This window comes from Etheostoma cragini, chromosome 23, assembly GCF_013103735.1.
Source record: "Etheostoma cragini isolate CJK2018 chromosome 23, CSU_Ecrag_1.0, whole genome shotgun sequence".
Classification (NCBI taxonomy): domain Eukaryota; kingdom Metazoa; phylum Chordata; class Actinopteri; order Perciformes; family Percidae; genus Etheostoma; species Etheostoma cragini.
Genome location: NC_048429.1, coordinates 11,686,346 through 11,706,953, shown reverse-complemented (window position 1 = coordinate 11,706,953; position 20,608 = coordinate 11,686,346). Strand labels below are relative to the sequence as shown.

Sequence of the window (20,608 nt, the reverse complement as noted above, 5' to 3'; positions counted from 1 at the left end):
CCCCACCTTTGGACCTCTATCTCTTCTATTTTCAGGTGCCAGGAAGGGACGTTCCTTCAGACTCTTTTAATGGCTATTCTTTTGAGTTATAGCGCAAGACTTATTCCCCCAAAATGCACAACAGAGCACAACAGGAAGTCATTCCTGCCTGTGCCCATCAAACTTCATAACTCCTCCCTCAAAGTGTCTGACACACAAACACTTAGTGAGCTTTAAACTGGACAATATTATCTGTTTTGTGCAAAAACATTGGCTCAAATCATAAGGTGCAATACCCTGCTAGTACTATTTATTCAGGATTACTGTTCACCATTGCAAGTTCTGAAATATGTAAATACTGTACCATAAAATTCCTTTAACTATGTAAATACCGTACATATCCACACTCATAGTTCTTTTACTCATATTTGTACTGTGATATGTATGTACTTCTTGCAACTGTAACAGAATTTATGAAAAGTATTTCTGATTCTGATTACAGTGGTAGCGCCCTCTACTGCTAAAATAACAAGATTACACGTAAAAGGCTAAATGCACCTTCAGTGGGAAATTGATTAGTCTTTTACATTCTTTGAAAAATGTACAGACACTGTATGATAACTGTTTCTTACGATACATTCATTGCAAAGGAACAGTAATTGTCCCATACAGAAAACAGGGCAAAACATAGCACATTTTAAATGCTGAAATGTGATTCAGCAGCAGAATCACTTCTGTGTTTTATCTTAGTAAAGCTTCTTGGATAAGGTGAATGATTTGTATGCCTGCTGATTGAGAATAGAATTCCTGGTTCCTGACTTTCTCTCCACACAGAAAGCTCATGTTTCTCTTATATTCTTTCATGTGTTATGAATTTTCCCTTTCGAGACTATCCCGTCAACATAATGATCACAAATGTCCTTTATGTAATCTTAAAAGTGCTTTATGACCACAAAACTAGGAAGTAGACGTGTTAACTTGCTATGTAGTGTTAGTTATTATTTAGGCCAAATGTAACCATACAAATACAGAAAAGTTACATTTTTAGTTGTTGCTTCTTTCCAGATTCTAACAATTCCACACTGCCGCCTTTTCTCTGCCTGCAGTTTGAGATTGTCTCCCAGCACCTGGTGTTTGCCAACTGTATCCCACTCATCCTCAAGTTCTTCAATCAGAACATCATGTCTTATATCAGTGCCAAAAACAGGTAGGATCCTTTTCTCTTTTTCTGTACCCTCACTGTGTAACAAAAGACAAGCTCTGTTTGGTGCAAAATACCCAGGAACATTGTGAGGAGCCTCCATTGCCTCAATATCCAGTAACTTATGTTGGAGCTACCACTCTAATATTATTAATGTACCTTTTAAAAATGTACTCTGGGAAGACACGAGGGTGGTGTTTAAGAACCTGCCGGCAAGACAGGTAACCAAGTATAATGGACTGCAATTTTGCATGAATCAGCAGACCTCCAGCAAGTGGAACAGATGGCATCCCGAATGCAATGACAGGAGATTAAAAAAGGAGTCTTACTCAGCCTTTTTCAGCAAGATGTTGTAAAAGTCCAAGAAACTGGACGGATTCAAGGGATGTTACAATATATAAAGTGATGGATAGATTTGGAAAGTGACTGTGTGTGTGTGTGTGTGTGTGTGTGTGTGTGTGTGTGTGTGTGTGTGTGTGTGTGTGTGTGTGTGTGTGTGTGTGTGTGTGTGTGTGTGTGTGTGCGTGTGCGTGTGTGCGTGCGTGCGCGTGCGTGTGCGTGCGTGTGTGTGCGTGTGTGTCTGTTGCAGTATCTTTGTGCTGGACTTTCCTCACTGTGTGGTCCATGAGATGCCTGAGCTCACAGCTGACAGCCTGGTGAGTCAAAACACTGTCAGCGTGACACCGGATTGATCCTCACCGGTTGAATGTCAGGCCTTCCACGCAACGTCATGACCTCTGTGTGTGTGTGTCTGTGTCTGTTTTTTTTTTTAGGAAGCAGGAGACAGCAACCAGTTTTGTTGGAGAAACCTGTTTTCTTGTATTAATCTGCTGAGAATATTAAACAAGTTGACCAAGTGGAAGCACTCCAGGACAATGGTGAGTAATACTGAACTTCTGCAAAACCTTACTGTAGCCTTAAGCGTGATTTATGCTTCTGCGTAAAATCTAGGTATGTGGAGACACGAACGTAGAAAAATATAACTACACGTCGCGGTGATACACGTTGCTCGGCCGTGGCTTGGTAGCATTGCAATTCCCCCAAGTCAATTCGTGGTTTTCCTTCTCCGTGAACAACATGAAATCAAGGAGAGGGTTAACTTTTCCTGCTACATATTTCTGACCGTGGTCAGAAAGCACAGGGGAGACACTTTGTTTCTCTCACTATGACTCTAGAGTTGGTAATTGCTCCGAAGATAATCCTCTTCACTCTCTTAAAGAGATTGACGCACACACCAACGCACAGGTATAAACTTCAGGCCACTTACCTAGGCTACAGCGAGAGCTCTGCGTGAGCAACCGCATAACCATAAATCACGCTCCAGGGTGGGTTTTAAAATGGACCCAAACTGTATTTGATTAATAAATTGTGTTTTTTACACCGATGGAACAAAAAAAAATCAAGAAACAGAATCTGAATATTTTTCTGTTTTTGTATTAATAAAATCAAGCTTATAATACAGGACACAAGACTAGATCTGACATCTGTGTATCCCCATCAGCATCTGATTACACACCCAGGGGTCCAGCGGGGAAGGGAGCCCTTGAAAAAATTGTTCCATTATGAGCTGGTACAAATCCATCAGCCAGTCCATGTTTGTTGTAATTGTCTATTACACAGTGAAGGTCTTCATGGACCACAGCCTGCTTTAACATTCTCCTCTAGTCAATTGTTTTCCCTTTTCAGATGCTGGTGGTGTTTAAGTCTGCCCCCATCCTGAAGAGAGCTCTTAAGGTGAAGCAGGCCATGATGCAGCTCTACGTCCTCAAGCTGCTGAAGATCCAGACCAAGTACCTGGGCCGCCAGTGGAGGAAGAGCAACATGAAGACCATGTCAGCAATCTACCAGAAGGTCCGCCACAGGCTCAATGACGACTGGGCCTACGGAAATGGTAAATAGTAGCAGATTCATTTTGTTTAACTGTTCACTTTAAGTTTGGGTGAGCTAGTAAAGAACCGATTTGGCTCGTGACTTGAATGGTTCACATCCCTAGAGAGCCAGTTTATTGCAAAATTACATGCAGTTTTTCTTTGGGATTAACAATTTATATTTTTTAACCACATACAAATTGCAACCTGAACACATCCCACCCTTCGTCATCACTACCCACCTAGACAAAAATCAAGAAAAAAAATGACACAGTAACTTCAATATTCAAGACAATTCAACAACATTGTAACAGAATAGACAATGCACAATAAACCAAATAAACATATGAATAACAACACCATAAATCCATCATACACGTCTCTCCTCTCTCTCTTCTGGAGCCTTCCAATAAACACCCTTATATAAACAGACAGTATATAAACACAGATATACAGATGAGTAAGTTGTTATTGAATAGAAAAGACATAATGCACAGTTGGAGGTAGCAAAGAGTGATAAATAGATAAATATGCATAGTGCAGGATATTGTCCAGTGATGGCTCATATTGCAGAAACAGCTAGCAGTGTTACATTATGATGTCACCTTAGCCAATTGCATGTATTATTGACAAGTATGAGTTGAGACTTTTTGTGTACTGAGGACGTATACCAATATAAGTTTTTTATTATTCAGTATTTAGCATTTTCACACATACTTTTACACAGAGAGTTCCCACTCTAAACAATGTCTAATTAACTAACCAAGAAAGGAAAAAGGAACATAATAAGATACAAAACTAGATAAACTAACAATAAATAAATAGAATCATAGTATGTTTCTATGATCCACTAAGTCTTATAGAAAATAAACTAAATGAAAAAGGGAGACCACAGCAAAGCAAACAAACCGCAAAATTCTGTTTATTTTCGCATTGTTCTATACTTTTTCTACCTGCATTCTTCTTGTATTCTATGAATTTATATCTTTTTTTTTTATATCTCAGATGGTAAACATGGGACGCTTATCTTTGTTACAGCCCTAATTTGTGATTTATGGGGATAAATATCAAGTGCAGTTTTAACTAAAAAAGAAAGAAACTACTCCTTATTTGTCATTCTCCTGGACCCACAACTAGTGATGGCAGTCTGACACTGAAGCTTCGATACGTGCTTTAAACCATTAACTACAATTCCATTTGAACCACTGCTCCGAAGGTTGCTTTGGTACGGGAAAATCCTGTGACATATGACGTCTGAAGCAGCAACTGCTTCTTTCTCTGAATGAATCAGCTGAATGGTTCGCAGCACCCCACCGCCACACGGAGGCAAGTCAGGTGCTGCCATTGCAACTGGCACCGACACGTTCCTCTACAGTGACAATCACTAGTTTGTTCGTATTGATTTATTTTCATTAATATGGAAGCTACAGGGGAGGCACAGCGGTACATGACGGCTCCATAACTGAAAATATCTGACGACTCACTGGTGTGCTGGATATATCACTTTAATGTGTACCTTAACCTTTTTATACTGGCTAAAGATAAACTTTTCTAAATTCGGAGAGCTTGTGAGCAAAAAAAGAAACAGGCTTAGTCCAAAAAGTGTGGAGAAAATAATGTTCCTTAATAAAAATAGTTCCCTATCCCACATACCCCCTGGCCACAGAAGCACACCCAACTTATTTTCCCAGCATAGTCTGTTTCCCCAATACACAAATTCATCTTTATTTTAAAAAGAATGATATCCCATTGTAGTATACATGCGTGTCAGTAGTCTAAAAGCCTCCTGTCCACTATCTTGCGGGAATAATTTAGCAGCAGCCTTGGCACTTCACCAGACGAGGTCGCTGTTACTAAAGCTTCTAGTAATGAACCCATTTTCAAAACAATTCCTCACTACCCACAACTCAGCTTGTAGGGTTAACGATTCAGTTTTATTTTATTTAAAGCATGATTACAAGAGTTGTCTTAAGACATTTTACAGACAGAGTAGGTCTAGACCACACTCTATTATGTACAAAGACCCAACAATTCCAGTAATTCCCCCAAGAGCAATCATTTAGTGCGACAGTGGCGAGGAAAAACAGATCTTTGAAAATGAAACAGCCATGGAGGTCATTAGTGCCAGCAGTCTTGCCTACCCTCACACATAGCTCATTAATAACAGAGAGAGTGCAGTATTAATAATACATTTACTCAAGGCTCTGTGGACATTTAATACAGGTTAATACATTCTAATGGTACAGTTAATGGTAAATGTGTACATCTTTGTTTAAGTACCATTCTGTATGCATGTACTGTGCATGTGCAATACAACGCTCCAACAGCCATCGGCAAAGATCCTGGATCGTGTTGCCATAGCAACAGAAAAAGGGGGACTTATCAGGGTCACCGTCCCTCGCGAGAGACCAAGTGATCTGTCATCATGAAGGTTAAAGAGAAAGATGGATAAAAGAAAGACAGAAGGAAAAAAATATGGAACATAAAAAAATGTATATAAAAAAGACATTTAAAAAAAAGGGGGGAAAGATCCCTAATCAATACAGGTGCAGATGTGTTGTGTTATCACTAAGAAAAAGGATGATTGTTAGATGTAAGGGGAAATGCCTGAGTGTGAACATTCAAAAATATAGATTAAATATGATCCCCTTTTTTCTCCTTTCCCCCCCAGATATCGACGCACGGCCCTGGGACTTCCAGGCGGAGGAGTGCGCCCTGCGGGAGAGCATCGAGAAGTTCAACAGCCGCCGCTACGACAAGAACAAGAACGGAGACTTTGCGCCGGTGGACAACTGCCTGCAGAGCGTGCTGGGTCAGCGCGTGGAGCTGCCCGAGGACTTCCACTACAGCTACGAGATGTGGCTGGAGAGAGAGGTCTTCTCTCAGCCCATCCAGTGGGAGGGGCTGCTGCAGAATCCATGATGGAGGGGAGGGAGAGGGTTGGAGAGAGTGGGGGGAGAATGTGGTGGTGGTCAAATACGAGCCTGGTGGAGTGGTTATATGGAGTCCGAGGACAGGATGTGGAAGCAATGGGGGTTATATTTCACATCAGTGATGGAGGGACGGGGGAGGGTGAGGATCTAGTGCCGGGAGAAGATGGAAGATGAAGGGTAAATGAAGCAAATATGACAAACGAATGGAGCTTCTTGTTGTGAGCTTATCACAAATAGATGTCACACACGCACACACACACACACACGCACACTTGGCGTTGACATGTGCCTATGACTACTGTGAACCCACATGGACGTGACATGCAAGAACGGAGGTAGCAGTTAATGTGAAACCGCTGTAGCATGAGACTATTTCGGCCAGTTATACTGCCCCCCTCCTCCCCGTCAAAAAAAAAAAATCTTCACCACATTGTCAATTTATAAGTCCCCTTTTTTAAATGTTGGTGCTTTTTTGACTCCTTAGTATTTTTTTCCTATTTATTTGTATCAATGTATGTGGTTAAACATTTTCTGAAATGGTTTTTTTTTTTTTTCAATTGAGATGTAAATGTACGTGATTTCTAATCAGTTCATGCCTTCTTTTTTTTACACGAAGCCTACAGTAGTCATGGGGTTGTAGTTTGTGGGTGATAGATTGATGAAAGTTTTTCTTATAGATTTTCTAGGAAAAAAAGGCCTTTTGGATGCAAACCGTCATTTTGATAGTCCAAATGTCAAAGTCTGACCTATTTCTACTAACGACATAATGATCTAGGATAATATCACCCAAAAAAAAGAAACATACCAGCTGTAAGTGTACGGGTGTTTTTGTTTGTGAAAGTAAAAGGTATGTGTGTGCAGAAAGGAAGAAAAAAAAACAGCACATGAAAATGGGCAGATATGTGGAGGATGGTTTGGTGTAAGAAACAAAACGGATCTTCTGGAAGAAACTTTCTATTCCAGCTGGTTGATTTATGACACAGAGCCAAATCTGTAATTACCGATGTCATCCGGGTTTGTTCATGTTCACATATCAAACCGAAAGCCTGTAATGGCCCCATAGAAAAGCTCAGGGAGGGGGCTGTGGGCAGCGCTTTAACAGAGGTGACCAAAACAAATCTCAAAGTCTTCACATGTGAATAATTTTCTCTTTTAAAATCTGATTATAAAAACTTCCGATAAAGCACGAATCTCACCTATATAGTTTCCGAGTGTGGAATGGGCTTATTGTTGCCCCGTGTGGCCATTGGGAGAAACAGCCACTTCCCAGAAGTTTTCTACGGAACCGTCCTGGGCTAATGGATCCTCAGCAGTGATTAGAATATCTAACAATTGTGTCTCCCCCTCTTACTGTCTGACCAACAGCACAATGGAAACCACTGTCCTCCTCGGTGTTGGCCTTGGTGAGCACTTTGCCACCCTTGCTTAGAAGAACACAGCTGTCGCACAATGGTGCTGTTTTTCTTATTCGTCTTCACTGTACCTGATCTGCTCCTCTACGTTACCAACTACCTATGCGGGGCTCCAGAGCTGAGAGCTCTGGATTGTTTCCTGGAAATGAAGCACAAGAACAAGGACAGAGAACAAAAACAAAAAACTTTTCATTCATATCATTCTCATTGGGGTTTTGTTAATCTACATGCCCTGAGGGGTCAAGCACAGTCTTGTATTATTTCTGTATAGAACAATAATTTTGACACTGCGTCTTGTGCTTCTCTGTGGAAATGTGCATGTCCTCTGTTATGTTTTGAATACCTGTTCACATTTAAATATGATATTTGGAATGGCTTTTTTTTTTCACTTATTTTCCGGCACAGTTAGAAGTGTGCTTGTCTCAGTGTTCTGCATTACAGTGGAGTTTTTTTCTTCCCTAGGAAGGTGAAATTTATAAAAATTAACATTGTAAACTTTATAAATTCTCAGGTTTATGGAGATTATATATTGCAAAAGTTTTAAAGCTTCCTTGCCATCATCTAGCTCACTACTTGTGGTGATGAATACACATTTATCATCACGTTCATATAAGAAAATAACACCTTGCATTTAGCATAGGCTGCACATTTTCACCAAACACAATAATTTATGGTGAGTTTGTATTTATGTCAGCAACATTTCTATTTCAGATGTATTTTTTGTATTTTTGAGTATATCAATTTGAGTGCCATTATTTCATTGTTGTTGCCTTCATGATCAAATGTATGGTTTTTCATTGAAATCGCCACTCAAGGTTTGCAATACAAAAATGTTATTTTCTACCTGAAAAATGTACAATCAACGAAGATAGCTGTTTCATGTATCTGGTGCAGTATTTTACCAGAAGTGGTTAGCATTTTATGGCTGTTCCCACGGTATAAATGTGTGTTTGGTACACACATTCCATATCTGTAGAGTCTAGATAAATACTCATTACTGAATTTGTTCAGAGGTATGTGCAATTAAGGATCCATAAAGGCATTATTCAATAGAATGACAAAGTACAATATAAGAGTTGCTTATTAAACAATGTTGAACAGTTGGGATTGTTTGTGAAGTTATTGTTTATTAGCCGAGGGAGTTGTGCTTGTCTACACACACAAAGCTGTGTAAACACACACACACACCAACACTGAAGGTCAAACTGACCACACACTCGCATCGCATCACATCACATATTTTCTCGGTCCAATGTTCCAACAGTACAGCTGTTGTGGATAGGGACATATCCCCCTTTGTGGTTTGCTTATGATTGTATTTGGTGTAATTGTATTTATCGTTCACCCTGATGGAGTCAAAATATGGTAAAAGCCGAGAGAAATGAAAAAGGGGGTTTGGTTCAGATTGTTTCTATTTAAGTGCTTTTCATAGATGTAATCATAAGTTTTTCAACATTTAAGTGTAAGAAAGGTACAAAACAATGTATAAAACAAGGTACAAAAGTCAATGAAATGACTGCAGCAAACTTGCCAGTAGTGTTTCTGGATTTATTTAAGTTCGCTACATAGTGTAGCTTGTAATACACCTTCCCTCTCACAGAAACATAAAAGCAGCGTGACCAAGGGCCATACAAAAATTAACCCCAGTGTGGCATTTTCTGAGTGAAATTAGGCTTACACAAAGAGACACTTTACATCAGTAAAGAAGGAGACACATACAGCTGAGAGTGACTCACGAGAATATTTAACCCCCAATACACAGAAACACATGGGTGTGTGACCTTTGGGTTAACAACAGTTAACCCAAATATATGTTTCCCATAGACAGAGACAAAGCATGTACATTTTTAGTAAAATAGTTTAATTTTCTCGTAGAACAAACAATGTATTTTATGAAGTGCAGTAACAATAATGCTTGTTTTGCTTAAATGTTGTGCTGCATTCTCAGGCCCAGCGCTGCTTTGCCATGGAACTCGCCCATCCATACCAGTCCCTGTGTGTCAGTGAATGTCCCGTCTCCTTCCAACCTAGAACACAACAGTAAAGGACCTCAAAAATCTTACAGTTGATATAATTGTATGGCTAAAAAGGTCTGAATATTACCCCCCAAAATAGCTGATTTTACTCAAGGGAAAATTAAAGGAAGTATAAGAAAGCATTAGCATTTGCCAAAAATGGATTGCCTTTTACCTGTTCTTGTGAAAGTGACCTTTGTAATTACAGCCATCTGGGAAGGTATATGTTCCCATGCCATGGTACATGTTGTCTTTAAATTCTCCTTCATAGAGTGCTCCAGAGGGATGCTGCAAGGTCCCTTGGCCATGCATCTGTGTGTGTGTGAAAGCATGTCATGACTAACCACAGAGCATAGACAACCATATACAGTATATAGTTACAGACATCAGATAAAGTAAGGTACGCACACACACACACACACAAAACATACTTTGTCTTCGAGCCATTCTCCAGTATATATGGTGCCACCTGCTGAGGTGTGTTTACCAGTACCGCTCCTCATCATCACCCCTGATGCAGCCCTGCTGCACTCCCCCTCTGTAGAGAAGAGAAAAAAACGTTGACACACACCTGTATTGTAATTGTGTAGAGCCGCACCATTGGTTTATGTTAGCTTACCATATCTGTCACCATTCGGGAAAATGTGGGATACCTTTATAGGTCCTTCCCCTGTAAACAAATATGCATATTTACCTTAAGACCAGTCAGATGAATATGCAGATATGAAACTTAGATATTTACCTTGAGCTTTTAAATAATTACTTTCGTTATTGTGTGAAAGGGTAAAATGATACAATATTAGACAGCAGATAGGAAAGACAGAATGTGTGTGTGTGTGTGTGTGTGTGTGTGTGTGTGTGTGTGTGTGTGTGTTGGGTGTTTGAAACTTCACAATCACACCGCACCAGACATCCGTGACAGACAGCTTCCCCCGGCAGTTGTCAGAGCCGACAGGAAACGCTGTGTATCGGCAAATTTATGAAATGTGAAAAGTCAAACAACTCTAAAAAAGTACAAAAAAGTTGTGAAAATGACACAAGGAAACTTCGTGGTATTTTTGTTCACTAAATCACCCTAAAAGAAACAGTGTTCCTAGCTAGCTAACGCTACTCTAAAACAAGCAGTCAGTCAGCTCTCTGTTGCAGGCAGTTCGCCTCGACGCAAACTGAAGTTGCCATAGTTACAAGAATGGGTGCAGCTTTTTCTTTTTTCTCTTTTAAAATTAGCTTAGAGTTACTTTTTTCATATAAGTTTAGTTTCCCTTGAATTATGTCACATTTTGTTTAAATCCAAAACATAAATATATTGTTTAAAACAATATAGTTACCAAACCTTACCGAAAACCGGAAGAGAAACTTTGAACTCTAAGCTTCGACCAATGAAAGAGATGCAAGCTACCGGTGACCAGAACAACTTTTTCAGGTTTGTCCATACTTGTTTTAAGTTTAGCTTTTGTTTTAAGTATTTAAAGTCCCTTTGTCCATAGATGTATGGCATTCTTAAGCATTTAAACCTCTTAAATTGACTTGTGAGAAAGCTGCCAGCATAACTTGTTAAAATCGGAAGTGAGCTTGCTAGCTACCTGTTAGCTTGTTAGCTAGCTGAAGCTTGACACACTTTACTGACGTGCCACACTAACCACACAATACCATGTTATTGCTGATACAAGCTGTTTTATGTTCATGTGTAACTTGGTAACAAAAACACACTGTCAGCCAGCCCGGCGTGGAGTGAAATGGGGTTGTAATTCTGCATGCATCTGTTTGATTGCATAATTGTAGCCACCAGCGCTGTGTCTCCTTGCTCGCACTTAAACTGAAGTGGCACAACGAGCCGCCCCACAGCTATGTGTGACTCTGTGCACTACAGTGGATGTACAGTAGCTGCTTGCTCTGCCCGGGTTTGCAACTAGCAGCTCTCTCTGCGTATCCCCTTTTTTTATATCTCCAAGAGGACTGAAGCGATTTATCCAAGTAATGCATTTTATGTCTCTCTTCACAGATTGGTTGCTGTTATGAAAGGACACTAATTGAAGGTGAGTACGGCTGTGTATCTTAAGCAATACATGGTGTGTCGGTGGTGACTTCTAAAACGTATGATATGGTAATGAAACTGTTCATGTATTTTTTAACAGAGAAATGAATACAAGGAGAAGAGGTGGGAAGCCAAACAGAGGAGGGGGAAGGTTTAACAAGTCAAAAGGTGGTGGGGGGGGTGGTGGTGGTGGTGGAGGAGGTGGAGGTGGAAGCAAGAAAGCCGGAGCTGGCAGCTGGGATGACGGTGATGATTTCAGCCTTGAATTTGGACCCTCTCGCCCCAGCAGGTATAAATTTATATTGAAGGATTTAAACGTTTCACAGTGTGCTCATTTCCTCCTTTAACCTAATATCGTCTGTTCCTCCTCTCTCCCCCTATTTACCTGGCTTTGCCTCCAGACCTGGCAGAGGACGGGGCGCCGGCGGCCGTGGTGGTGGTGCCGGCGGCGGCCGTGGCCGTGGTGGCGGCCGTGGTGGCGGTAGGGATGTAGGTCGAGGAAGGGGAGGTAGAGATCGAGACAGGGACGGCAGAAGCGATGGGAAAAGCAGCAGTGGCAAGGCTCTCCCTAGGTCCCTGGCAAGGACACGAACAAGCCCAATGTCGGGTGACAGCATCAGGCCGGAGATGAGCACCATGCCCTTGCAGAGGATCTTCATGACTAATGAGAACCAAGAACAACTCAAGGAGCTGCTGCGTAATCTGCAGAACCAGGACTTTGATGAGCCATATGAGTAAGTATATTCTACTAAATATACGTCCAATATGCTGCATATTGCTATATATATTGCTGCATATGCTGCCTTTTATCTGTTGAAAAGAGACTAAGTGGACTGCTGGAAAATATTTCAATTAAGTGATATTTTTCTACTGCAAGTCTACATGAACTCATTACATCCTCTCTGCCTTAGTGTATCTGGTTCCGATTATTCGGGAGGAGAAGAGGATGAGGAGGAATTTGATGAGTTGGACCACCGAGACGAAGGCCAGTTTTGGGCCACTAATGATGAGCCTGTAGAGAGGGCAGAGAGCCCAGCGTATGAGACAGAGTCTGATAATGACCGGCCCACCCCTGAACCTGTCATATCCCTGTTTGCTATAGGAAAACTCTGCAGGTGATGTACAGATTTTGGAGTTGACAGTTATCTTGGATTTGATCCAAAGCTGGTGTTTTTGCTGCTGTGCTGTCGGGAACCTACAAAATTAATGTTGGTGAATATTTCCATTGTCTCATAGCCCTTTTGTTTTCCTATTTTTCCTTTTGCACAGGTATGGGTTTGACAGGGAGCGCAGCAAGCAAGCATTGAAGTCTGTTGGAGGGGAATTCGGGGCCACTTTGGAACAGCTCCTGCACCAGGTTTTCAGGGAGCGCTATGGCCAGAAAGCCATTTCTCCTGATGGCCTGGAAGGGGTGCCTATGGATGAGTGTTTGAGCCAGAGGCAGGAGGAAGCTCTGGCTCTAACTGCTATTTATGGTGAGCGCTTCGGTGAGCGCATTGCTAATACAGTCTGGACAGTAACCCTAGACCTCTCATTCCTCTCAGACATGGCTGCCAAGAATGGTAGGCAAGTCGGGAGTCGAGGTGGCGGAGGAGCAGTTAACATCCGAGATGTCTGCCGATTCTACTTGAAAGGACAGGGCTGCAGGTTTGGGGACAAATGCAAGTTTAAGCACCATCTCCCCACTAAAGTGAGATCTGGGGCTGGTTCCCCAGACCTGGAAGGCCCAAGCCAGCCTGGCTTTAGCAGCTATTCTTCCCCTGAGTATGAGCTCGAGGTCCGTTTCCCCAAAGGAAACCGTTACCCATTTCAGGCACCAATAGTCGCCTTCAGCACCAACGACGAGTCTTTCGGGGCGGCAGGGAGGATCAGCTTGACTGAAAGATTGTTTGGAGAAGCATTGGCCGCAGCAAAGAGCAACGAGCCTGTTGTTTACACCCTAATCACCTTATGTGAAGACAAATCTACCGTGAAGGAACTGCTGGCTGTTAGTCATCACAAATACAGCACGCCACCGCCTGTTTTAGCGCCTCCTCCACCCTCTCTTGCTGAGGCTAAGAGTGTGAGGAACAATGCTTCTGAGGAATGCAGGAGTAGTAGTACCAATAGTAGTAACCATACCATCAGCAGAAGGGCTGCTCCATCTACCAACCAGAGACCCGTAGATCGTGAGTCAACAGTTATTCACTTTATATTATTTACTGTCCCTATTTGCACCCGATAATGTAGAGCTCAACAGTGTATTTGTGTATATGAGTTTAAATCCCGCCTCTTATCTTTGAAGTGAAAGAAACCGAAGAGGCAGAGGAGCTGGATGAGAGGGAGGACGACGATGAGAGTGAGTCTATTCCAGTTGAGACCGAAAGTTATGTCAATCTAAGGAAGAGAATGGTCACTAAACACAACCTGAAGATAGACAACCTACTGAAAGAAAATGGCAAGCTGTGTCGAGAGTTTAAGAAGAAACAGGTAAAAGAAGACTGTATTGCTGTTATTGATTGTAAGATGTAATTGATTAAGAAATAACATCTTTACATTGTATCTTATCTTGATATGTATTTTAATGTTGTTCTATCCTCCTTCCGTTCACCCAGTCATCCGGGCGTTTCAGGTCCATGTTAGAGCAGAGGAAGAAACTGCCGGCTTGGCAAGAAAGAGAAAACATCCTCGACCTGTTAGACCAGTGCCAGGTGCTGGTTGTCAGCGGGATGACAGGGTGGGTCACACAACGCAGCATGAAGTGTTGGCATTCACGAAGACATGATTGGGGGAAAATGTGATTTATACAAATATGGTTTGGTAATAGACAAGGGTCTATGGCAAATTTGAAGTGCCTTCATATATTTCTGACTTGACTGTACACATAAATAAGCGCAGCCTATTCATACCTCTCTGTGACTGTCTATGCAGGTGCGGTAAGACCACGCAGATCCCTCAGTTCATTCTGGACGCCTCGTTAAATGGCCCAGCGGAGCAGGTGGTCAACATCATCTGTACCCAGCCACGCCGCATCTCTGCCATTTCTGTGGCCCAGAGAGTGGCACAGGAGCGGGCAGAGTGTCTGGGCAACTCCGTGGGCTACCAGATCCGTCTGAAGAGTGTTAGGGTACGGGCACGTTTGACACTTTTAATTGCTCTTTAATGTTTTTATATAAAGCACTTTTAATTGCCTTGTCGCTGAAATGTGCTATATACATAATGCTGCTACTACAAAATAATGAGCTCCGCCTCTCTTATCCCTGACTACCCTCTTTTGTCAGACGTCGGCCACCAGACTCCTCTACTGCACCATGGGTGTGTTACTTAGGAGACTGGAGGGCGAGGCAGACCTCAAAGGCATCACGCACGTCATTGTGGATGAGGTTCACGAGCGAACGGAGGAGAGGTGAGAATACGCAGATCACTACGCATATGGTACAGAAAGTGTGAATTCAGGCTCATCTTCATGCGTTCTGAGCTGTCAATTTATTGCTTTAGCAATTTAGTTAAATAAATAATTTCTTTTCTGTAGCTAGTTTCTTGGTCACTGTCCGTTTCTCTATTTTATCTTCTCCGTGGCAGTGACTTCCTGCTGTTAGTGTTAAAAGACCTGATTATGCAGAGGCCAGACCTGAAGATCATTCTAATGAGTGCCACACTTAATGCCAAACTCTTCTCTGAGTATTTCTACGACTGTCCCACTGTCCACATACCAGGTAAATAGTAACTTGTGGTATCTGTTTAAAGCATGTGCATATTACTTGATCAACCTCATTCCATCTTTTTCCTTTCCCCACTCAGTAAATTTCTCTCATTTCAGGTCGTACTTTTCCCGTTGACCAGTTTTTTCTTGAAGATGCCATCGACAGAACCCGGTAACTACATGCTTCTTTACTCATTTAATATTATATTCAAACTCAGCTGATGAATATTCTTTTAGTCTCAATAAATGTGTAAGGATGTAGTTAACCTTTTGTTTTTCTGCAATCAGTACTGTCTCAGTAGGTAACTCAAGTCAATTTAATTTATTTTCCAGGTATGTCATTGAGGATGGAAGCCCTTACATGCGCTCAGGGAAACAGAATTTGTCTTCCACAAGTGGACGAGGGAGAGAGCAAAGGGACATGGTGGACGACTTGGGTGATGACATGTGGAACTTCATGTCTCTCTGCAAGAAGGACTTTGTCAAAGACTCTATTCCAGACCAGCAGCTCAGCCTGCAGGATCTCACAGTCAGATACAAAGGTGAGTTAAGAACAATTATCAATTACATCCAAATGAACTGTTGCTGCCTGTTAGTGCATAAACGTTACATTTTGTTTTGCTGTTGATGCAGATACTAAGAAGTCTGTGCTGAAGACTATTGCTGCAATGGACCTGGACAAGATCAACATGGACCTGGTGGAGACCCTGCTGGAATGGATTGTAGATGGAAAACATAACTACCCTCCAGGTAAGAACTGCCCATGTATAGTGGAAGTGAATTCAAGACTTGAAAGTGTGGACTTTAAATTATGCTAATTATGTAACCTTTTGTTTTCTGCATCCAGGTGCGGTGCTTGTGTTTCTGCCAGGCCTGGCTGAGATCAAGATGCTCTACGAGCAGCTCAAGTCCAACAGAATGTTCAACAACCGGGGAGCAAACAGGTGTGTGTCCAAACCTGTGTGCTTGCAGCAACTTCAATTCTTGATACCCCCAAAAAGTAGAACATATTTAGTTGACTACAGGACCTTCACAAATGCACTCTATTATGAGTGCTCTGTTTCATACTTTTCTACTGGGGCTTAAAATCATGTAAAATCCTCACTTTTAGTTTTTTCAGATTGGTACATGGCAGCTGTGTGCTATTGGTATGTAAACACTTGTCGAAAGAAAACTCATATGGATGTGCTTTTTCCTTGTTAGATGTGAGGTGTACCCACTCCACTCATCCTTGTCCAATGAGGAGCAACAGGCAGTTTTCAGCCGGCCCCCAGAGGGTGTCACAAAGATTATCATCTCCACCAACATTGCTGAGACCTCTGTAACTATTGACGACGTGGTTTATGTCATCGACTCTGGCAAGATGAAGGAGAAAAGGTAACCTCGTGCTTGGCTTAAGTGAACATATTATGTTGATTCTTTGGATGAATTGATTGTACCACATTTTTGTTGCCACACACAAAAGGCATACTGTAGTTTTAAAATCTGCTTATATATTTGATTTGACACGGAAAGTGTTGCAGAATCTACAATTCTTGGTTATATTTTCAGGTACGATGCGACCAAAAGCATGGAGAGCCTGGAGGACTCGTGGGTTTCTCGGGCCAACGCACTGCAGAGGAAGGGTCGAGCAGGTCGCGTTGCCTCGGGGGTCTGCTTCCACCTCTTCACCAGCCACTGCTTCCAACACCAGCTGGCGGAACAACAGCTGCCGGAGATCCAAAGAGTGCCTCTCGAGCAGCTCTGCCTCCGGTATATGCACCTGTTTGCTCTCCGCACAATGTCAACTTGCATTTTTTTTGGTCGCTGTAACTGCAAACTATAGCAGTTTATGTATGTTAATGCCAGTAGGATTTATGCTTGAAAGTGGAGGGGAAACTGGTTTATTGAGAAGATTCTCTAGGACAATGGAGAGAGGGCCTTCCTACTAAATAGGCTTTATCTGTAGCACCATGTTGGATTTTAGGATATGCAAAATACATATATTCCAATGCTGGTATTTGCCATTTCCCCCTCTCCAACAGAATCAAGATCCTGGATGTGTTTGCAGATCGGATGCTTGATTCTGTGTTCTCTCGGCTCATCGAGCCCCCGGCTATGGGAAGCTTGGATGCGGCCAAGAAGCGCCTGCGGGACCTTGGAGCTCTAACCGCGGATGAGAAACTGACACCGCTGGGCTACCACCTGGCCTGCCTGCCCGTCGACGTGCGCATCGGGAAACTCATGCTGTTTGGTGCCATCTTTCGCTGCCTTGACCCAGCACTCACCATCGCTGCCAGTCTGGCCTTCAAGTCACCATTTGTAAGACACCGCTTGCCACTGTTGAGAGACAATATGTGTCACTCCTTGGCATCACAATGCTCATATAATATCCTAATAACAAAGAAAAACTAACATAATGGTTAATATTAATCAAGAAGTGTCTTCTTCTTCTTCTATAGAAATACTTTATATATTTGGTCCTGTTTTTTAGGTGTCTCCATGGGATAAGCGGGAAGAAGCCAATGAGAAGAAGCTGGCCTTTGCCCTGGCCAGTAGTGACCATCTAGCTTTGTTACAGGCATACAAGGTACTGATTGGACTTCTCTTTGTGGGAATATGATACAAAAATTGTATTTATACAGTATCCGTTGAAGGTTTGGATACACTTTCTCATTTAAGTGAGGAATGAAACTTTTGACTGCTAGTGTACGTATAAATGTTGGAATAGCGTTTCAATGTTCAAATGATAGATGTAATTAATGTTCCCTCTGTTGAAGGGATGGTGCTGTGCTGCAAAGAATGGCCACCAGGCCGGCTTTCGTTACTGCAGGGAGAACTTCCTGTCTTGGCGGGGCTTACAGGTGAGGCAGTGTTGTCGGAAGTGCCTAATCTGTTCTCTTCTACATTCCCACCCCCGCCCCTCCACTCCCGCCCCATCGAGTCATACATTTCTTTAAAAATGTCTGTTGTGACCTGTGCAGGAGATCGCCAGTCTAAAGAGGCAGTTTGCTGAGCTGCTGTCTGACATTGGCTTCATCAAAGAGGGACTGAGGGCCAGGGTTATAGAGCGCATGTCATCCAAAGGCACTGATGGTGTTGTGGAGGCCACCGGCCCCGAGGTAACACACACACACACACACACACACACACATACTTATTTTAGTCTGCTTTTAAGCACACAGATACTCAACAATCTAACCTTAGTCTTAAATAGATTCTGATAATAATGATAAATGTCATTCCTTTCCAGGCTAACTTGAACTCCGAAAACATCCGGCTGATGTCCGCCATGCTTTGTGCTGCCCTCTATCCCAATGTGGTCCAGGTGTATATTCATTATTTCTGTCATCGGAATAAGAAACTGAAACTAGTGTAGAAAATACAATGTCTGATATCTCTACTAGGTTTCACACCCCTGCGTGTGATCCTTTGTCCCAGGTACGAGCTCCTCAGGGGAATTACAAGATGACCAGCAAAGGAGCGATGAAGATGCAGCCCAAAGCCAACGAGCTCCGCTTCATGACCAAGGACGATGGCTGCGTCCACGTGCACCCCTCCTCTGTCAACTACACAGTGAGATAAAAGGGAAAAAAGATGTGGTCTTGCATTCAACAGCTAGTTAGTGACAACCCCTTGAGACTGTTCTTTGTGCCCCAGGTTCGCCACTACACTAGCCCCTACCTAGTTTACCACGAGAAGGTGAAGACAAGCCGCATCTTCATCAGGGACTGTAGCATGGTGTCCGTCTACCCGCTGGTGCTGTTTGGAGGCGGGCAGGTCAACATGGAGCTGCACAAAGGAGAGTTTATCATCTCCCTCGACGATGGATGGATCCGATTTGCTGCCGCTTCTCATCAGGTCAGGGATAAGAGATTTAATAGTTAAGAATTACAGTAACAAAGCTGTTTGTAATTTTTTAGCAAGTATTCCATACGTGTTTTTTTAAAAAGTCATTTCCGGGATTGCTCCGGTGTCCGGAAATTATGCAGGTGTCCCTCTTTAACGGCTGAATGTTACCTTCCGCTTTCTTTGGGTTGGAATTTTAAACTCTGCTGGATTCATGAGGACTATGGTTAACTGCTCATCAAATCTCTGCAGGCTAAATCCAGACAGCTAGACTATCTGTTCAATCTGAGTTTTCTATTGCACGACTAAAACAACTTTTGAACGTACACGTGTTCCACCAAAATAAGTTCCTCTCCGAGGCTATTTTGCTGTGGCACTCATGCTGATTGTGAGTGGTTTAAAAACATGGCAATAAACCAGAGCACGTTCTTTCTGGACTAGCCAGACCTTCCTAGTTACACAGTGATGTTTTGTTGATAAATAAGAATACAGAATGTGTCTTCTGTTACATTGTCTGTATTCATAGTCATTAAAAGAGGTTTATATGAATTCAATTTGGATAAATGATTATTAATGCTAAAAATACAAATATGTAAATATGTGTGTTCACTAGGTGGCGGAGCTGGTGAAAGAGCTGCGCTGGGAGCTGGACCAGCTGTTGGAGGACAAAATCAGGAGTCCAAGCATGGACCTGTGCACCTGTCCCCGTGGCTCCCGCATCATCCACATGATAGTCCAACTCATTTCTACACAGTAGCTCTTAACGCCCCCTTTTGAGCTTTTTTGTCACTCTCAAGGGCTTAAACACATGGAGCTCTGCAGTCAAAATGTTGTCTGCTGCTGCATCCCTGCTACAGTGATTTTCATACTGTCCTACTCCATATTATTTTAGGGAAGTTGGGCCCAAAAACCCTGAAACTGGTTATATTTTGTGTTGTCTCAATCTGACAGAGGAGCAGAATAGACACTGTTCTTGAAGTGAGGTCCTCTAGTACTGCTGCCACCTGACACTTACTTAGGTATTAGTTTACATGAAAAACAAAGCTATTGTGTTGCTGCACTGGAGGGGTTTTAAAGCAATTCTTGCCTTAAAAAATAAATGACGGCTCTATGCAGGTGATCCACAAACCTCCATCTTTGTTTTGCTGGAATAAAACATTTCTTGCTATTTTTACAAGTCTTATTTTGACACTTAAAAATGCAACACTAGAAAAGCTTGTTTTTTGATGCCATACTACTACTGTATGTGCAGTAAACTGGCACGGTTAATGAATTGAAATGAAATGAAATGAAATGAATTTAATTGGATGTCAATATAATTTGTACACAGTGCATTTTTATTTTGGGTTGTGTCTTGCTCACAACTGAAGTTTCTTGGGTCCATATTGGATTTCTCATACTTAGTGACTGCATACTTGTTATATTATTTATTATTTGTGTTTTTTCGCATGAATAAGAGATCCAAGACCTTCATTGTATTAGGCTGTTTTACATTCACTGAATGTATATGTTACAGTGATGTCAAAACTACACTTTCACAATGTAAATGCAAGGGCTTTTTAAATTGGGAAAATTTGGTTAGTGAGAATTGTTAAATGATTTGAAAGCGTATTGTCTTAAGTGATAAATTTCACTGCACTAAAAAAATAAAAGAA

General features: G+C 42.1%; 3 protein-coding genes across 6 annotated transcripts in view; 2 read left to right on the top strand and 1 right to left on the bottom strand.

The window, feature by feature from the left end:
* strip2 (striatin interacting protein 2) overlaps positions 1–8,496 on the top strand; it is a 29,913-nt gene extending 21,417 nt beyond the window's left edge. The window contains exons 16-21 of the mRNA XM_034864124.1: positions 36–93; positions 975–1,186; positions 1,770–1,836; positions 1,954–2,058; positions 2,867–3,071; positions 5,720–8,496. Coding sequence (XP_034720015.1) covers positions 36–93; positions 975–1,186; positions 1,770–1,836; positions 1,954–2,058; positions 2,867–3,071; positions 5,720–5,970 — 898 coding nt within the window. The 3' untranslated portion in view covers positions 5,971–8,496. The remainder of the gene's footprint in view (positions 1–35; positions 94–974; positions 1,187–1,769; positions 1,837–1,953; positions 2,059–2,866; positions 3,072–5,719) is intronic.
* A 436-nt stretch (positions 8,497–8,932) lies between these two features.
* morn2 (MORN repeat containing 2) lies at positions 8,933–10,562 on the bottom strand. Of its 2 annotated transcripts, XM_034864063.1 has the most exons (6): positions 10,315–10,562; positions 10,151–10,183; positions 10,028–10,078; positions 9,840–9,946; positions 9,584–9,720; positions 8,933–9,420 (listed from the first exon to the last, which is right to left on the bottom strand). In XM_034864063.1, the coding sequence occupies exons 1-6, from the start codon at positions 10,319–10,321 to the stop codon at positions 9,318–9,320; spliced, it is 438 nt and encodes a 145-aa protein (XP_034719954.1). In that variant the 5' UTR covers positions 10,322–10,562; the 3' UTR covers positions 8,933–9,317. The 2 variants fall into 2 exon arrangements, with proteins under 2 accessions (XP_034719954.1, XP_034719955.1); XM_034864064.1 differs by lacking the exon at positions 10,028–10,078.
* Positions 10,563–10,579: 17 nt separating this feature from the next.
* On the top strand, positions 10,580–20,608 carry dhx57 (DEAH (Asp-Glu-Ala-Asp/His) box polypeptide 57). Of its 3 annotated transcripts, XM_034864057.1 has the most exons (25): positions 10,580–10,831; positions 11,411–11,444; positions 11,544–11,732; positions 11,845–12,177; positions 12,355–12,558; positions 12,713–13,611; positions 13,728–13,912; positions 14,038–14,159; positions 14,354–14,549; positions 14,704–14,828; positions 15,005–15,138; positions 15,243–15,297; positions 15,459–15,667; positions 15,759–15,875; positions 15,973–16,069; positions 16,329–16,502; positions 16,677–16,877; positions 17,150–17,426; positions 17,599–17,694; positions 17,885–17,968; positions 18,089–18,226; positions 18,358–18,432; positions 18,546–18,680; positions 18,765–18,965; positions 19,567–19,710. In XM_034864057.1, exons 3-25 carry the CDS (start codon positions 11,548–11,550, stop codon positions 19,708–19,710), a joined length of 4,386 nt encoding a protein of 1,461 aa, XP_034719948.1. In that variant the 5' UTR covers positions 10,580–10,831; positions 11,411–11,444; positions 11,544–11,547. The 3 variants fall into 3 exon arrangements, 2 of the variants coding, with proteins under 2 accessions (XP_034719948.1, XP_034719947.1); XR_004655525.1 differs by lacking the exons at positions 10,580–10,831; positions 11,411–11,444 and adding an exon at positions 19,851–20,608 and having other exon boundaries at positions 11,607–11,732; positions 19,567–19,774; XM_034864056.1 differs by lacking the exons at positions 10,580–10,831; positions 11,411–11,444 and having other exon boundaries at positions 11,607–11,732; positions 19,567–19,838.

What these genes read in the sequence shown, in the direction of transcription:
- dhx57 (XM_034864057.1), top strand. Translation starts at nt 11,548, where the DNA reads ATGAATACAAGGAGAAGAGGTGGGAAGCCAAACAGAGGAGGGGGAAGG. An exon ending in GGCAAGATGAAGGAGAAAAG is followed by an intron (nt 16,503 to 16,676) that starts GTAACCTCGTGC and finishes TTATATTTTCAG; the next exon opens with GTACGATGCGACCAAAAGCA. An exon ending in TGGCCTTCAAGTCACCATTT is followed by an intron (nt 17,427 to 17,598) that starts GTAAGACACCGC and finishes CCTGTTTTTTAG; the next exon opens with GTGTCTCCATGGGATAAGCG.
- morn2 (XM_034864063.1), bottom strand. An exon ending in CCCGAATGGTGACAGATATG is followed by an intron (nt 9,947 to 10,027) that starts GTAAGCTAACAT and finishes TCTTCTCTACAG; the next exon opens with AGGGGGAGTGCAGCAGGGCT. An exon ending in GAGAATGGCTCGAAGACAAA is followed by an intron (nt 9,721 to 9,839) that starts GTATGTTTTGTG and finishes ACACACACACAG; the next exon opens with ATGCATGGCCAAGGGACCTT.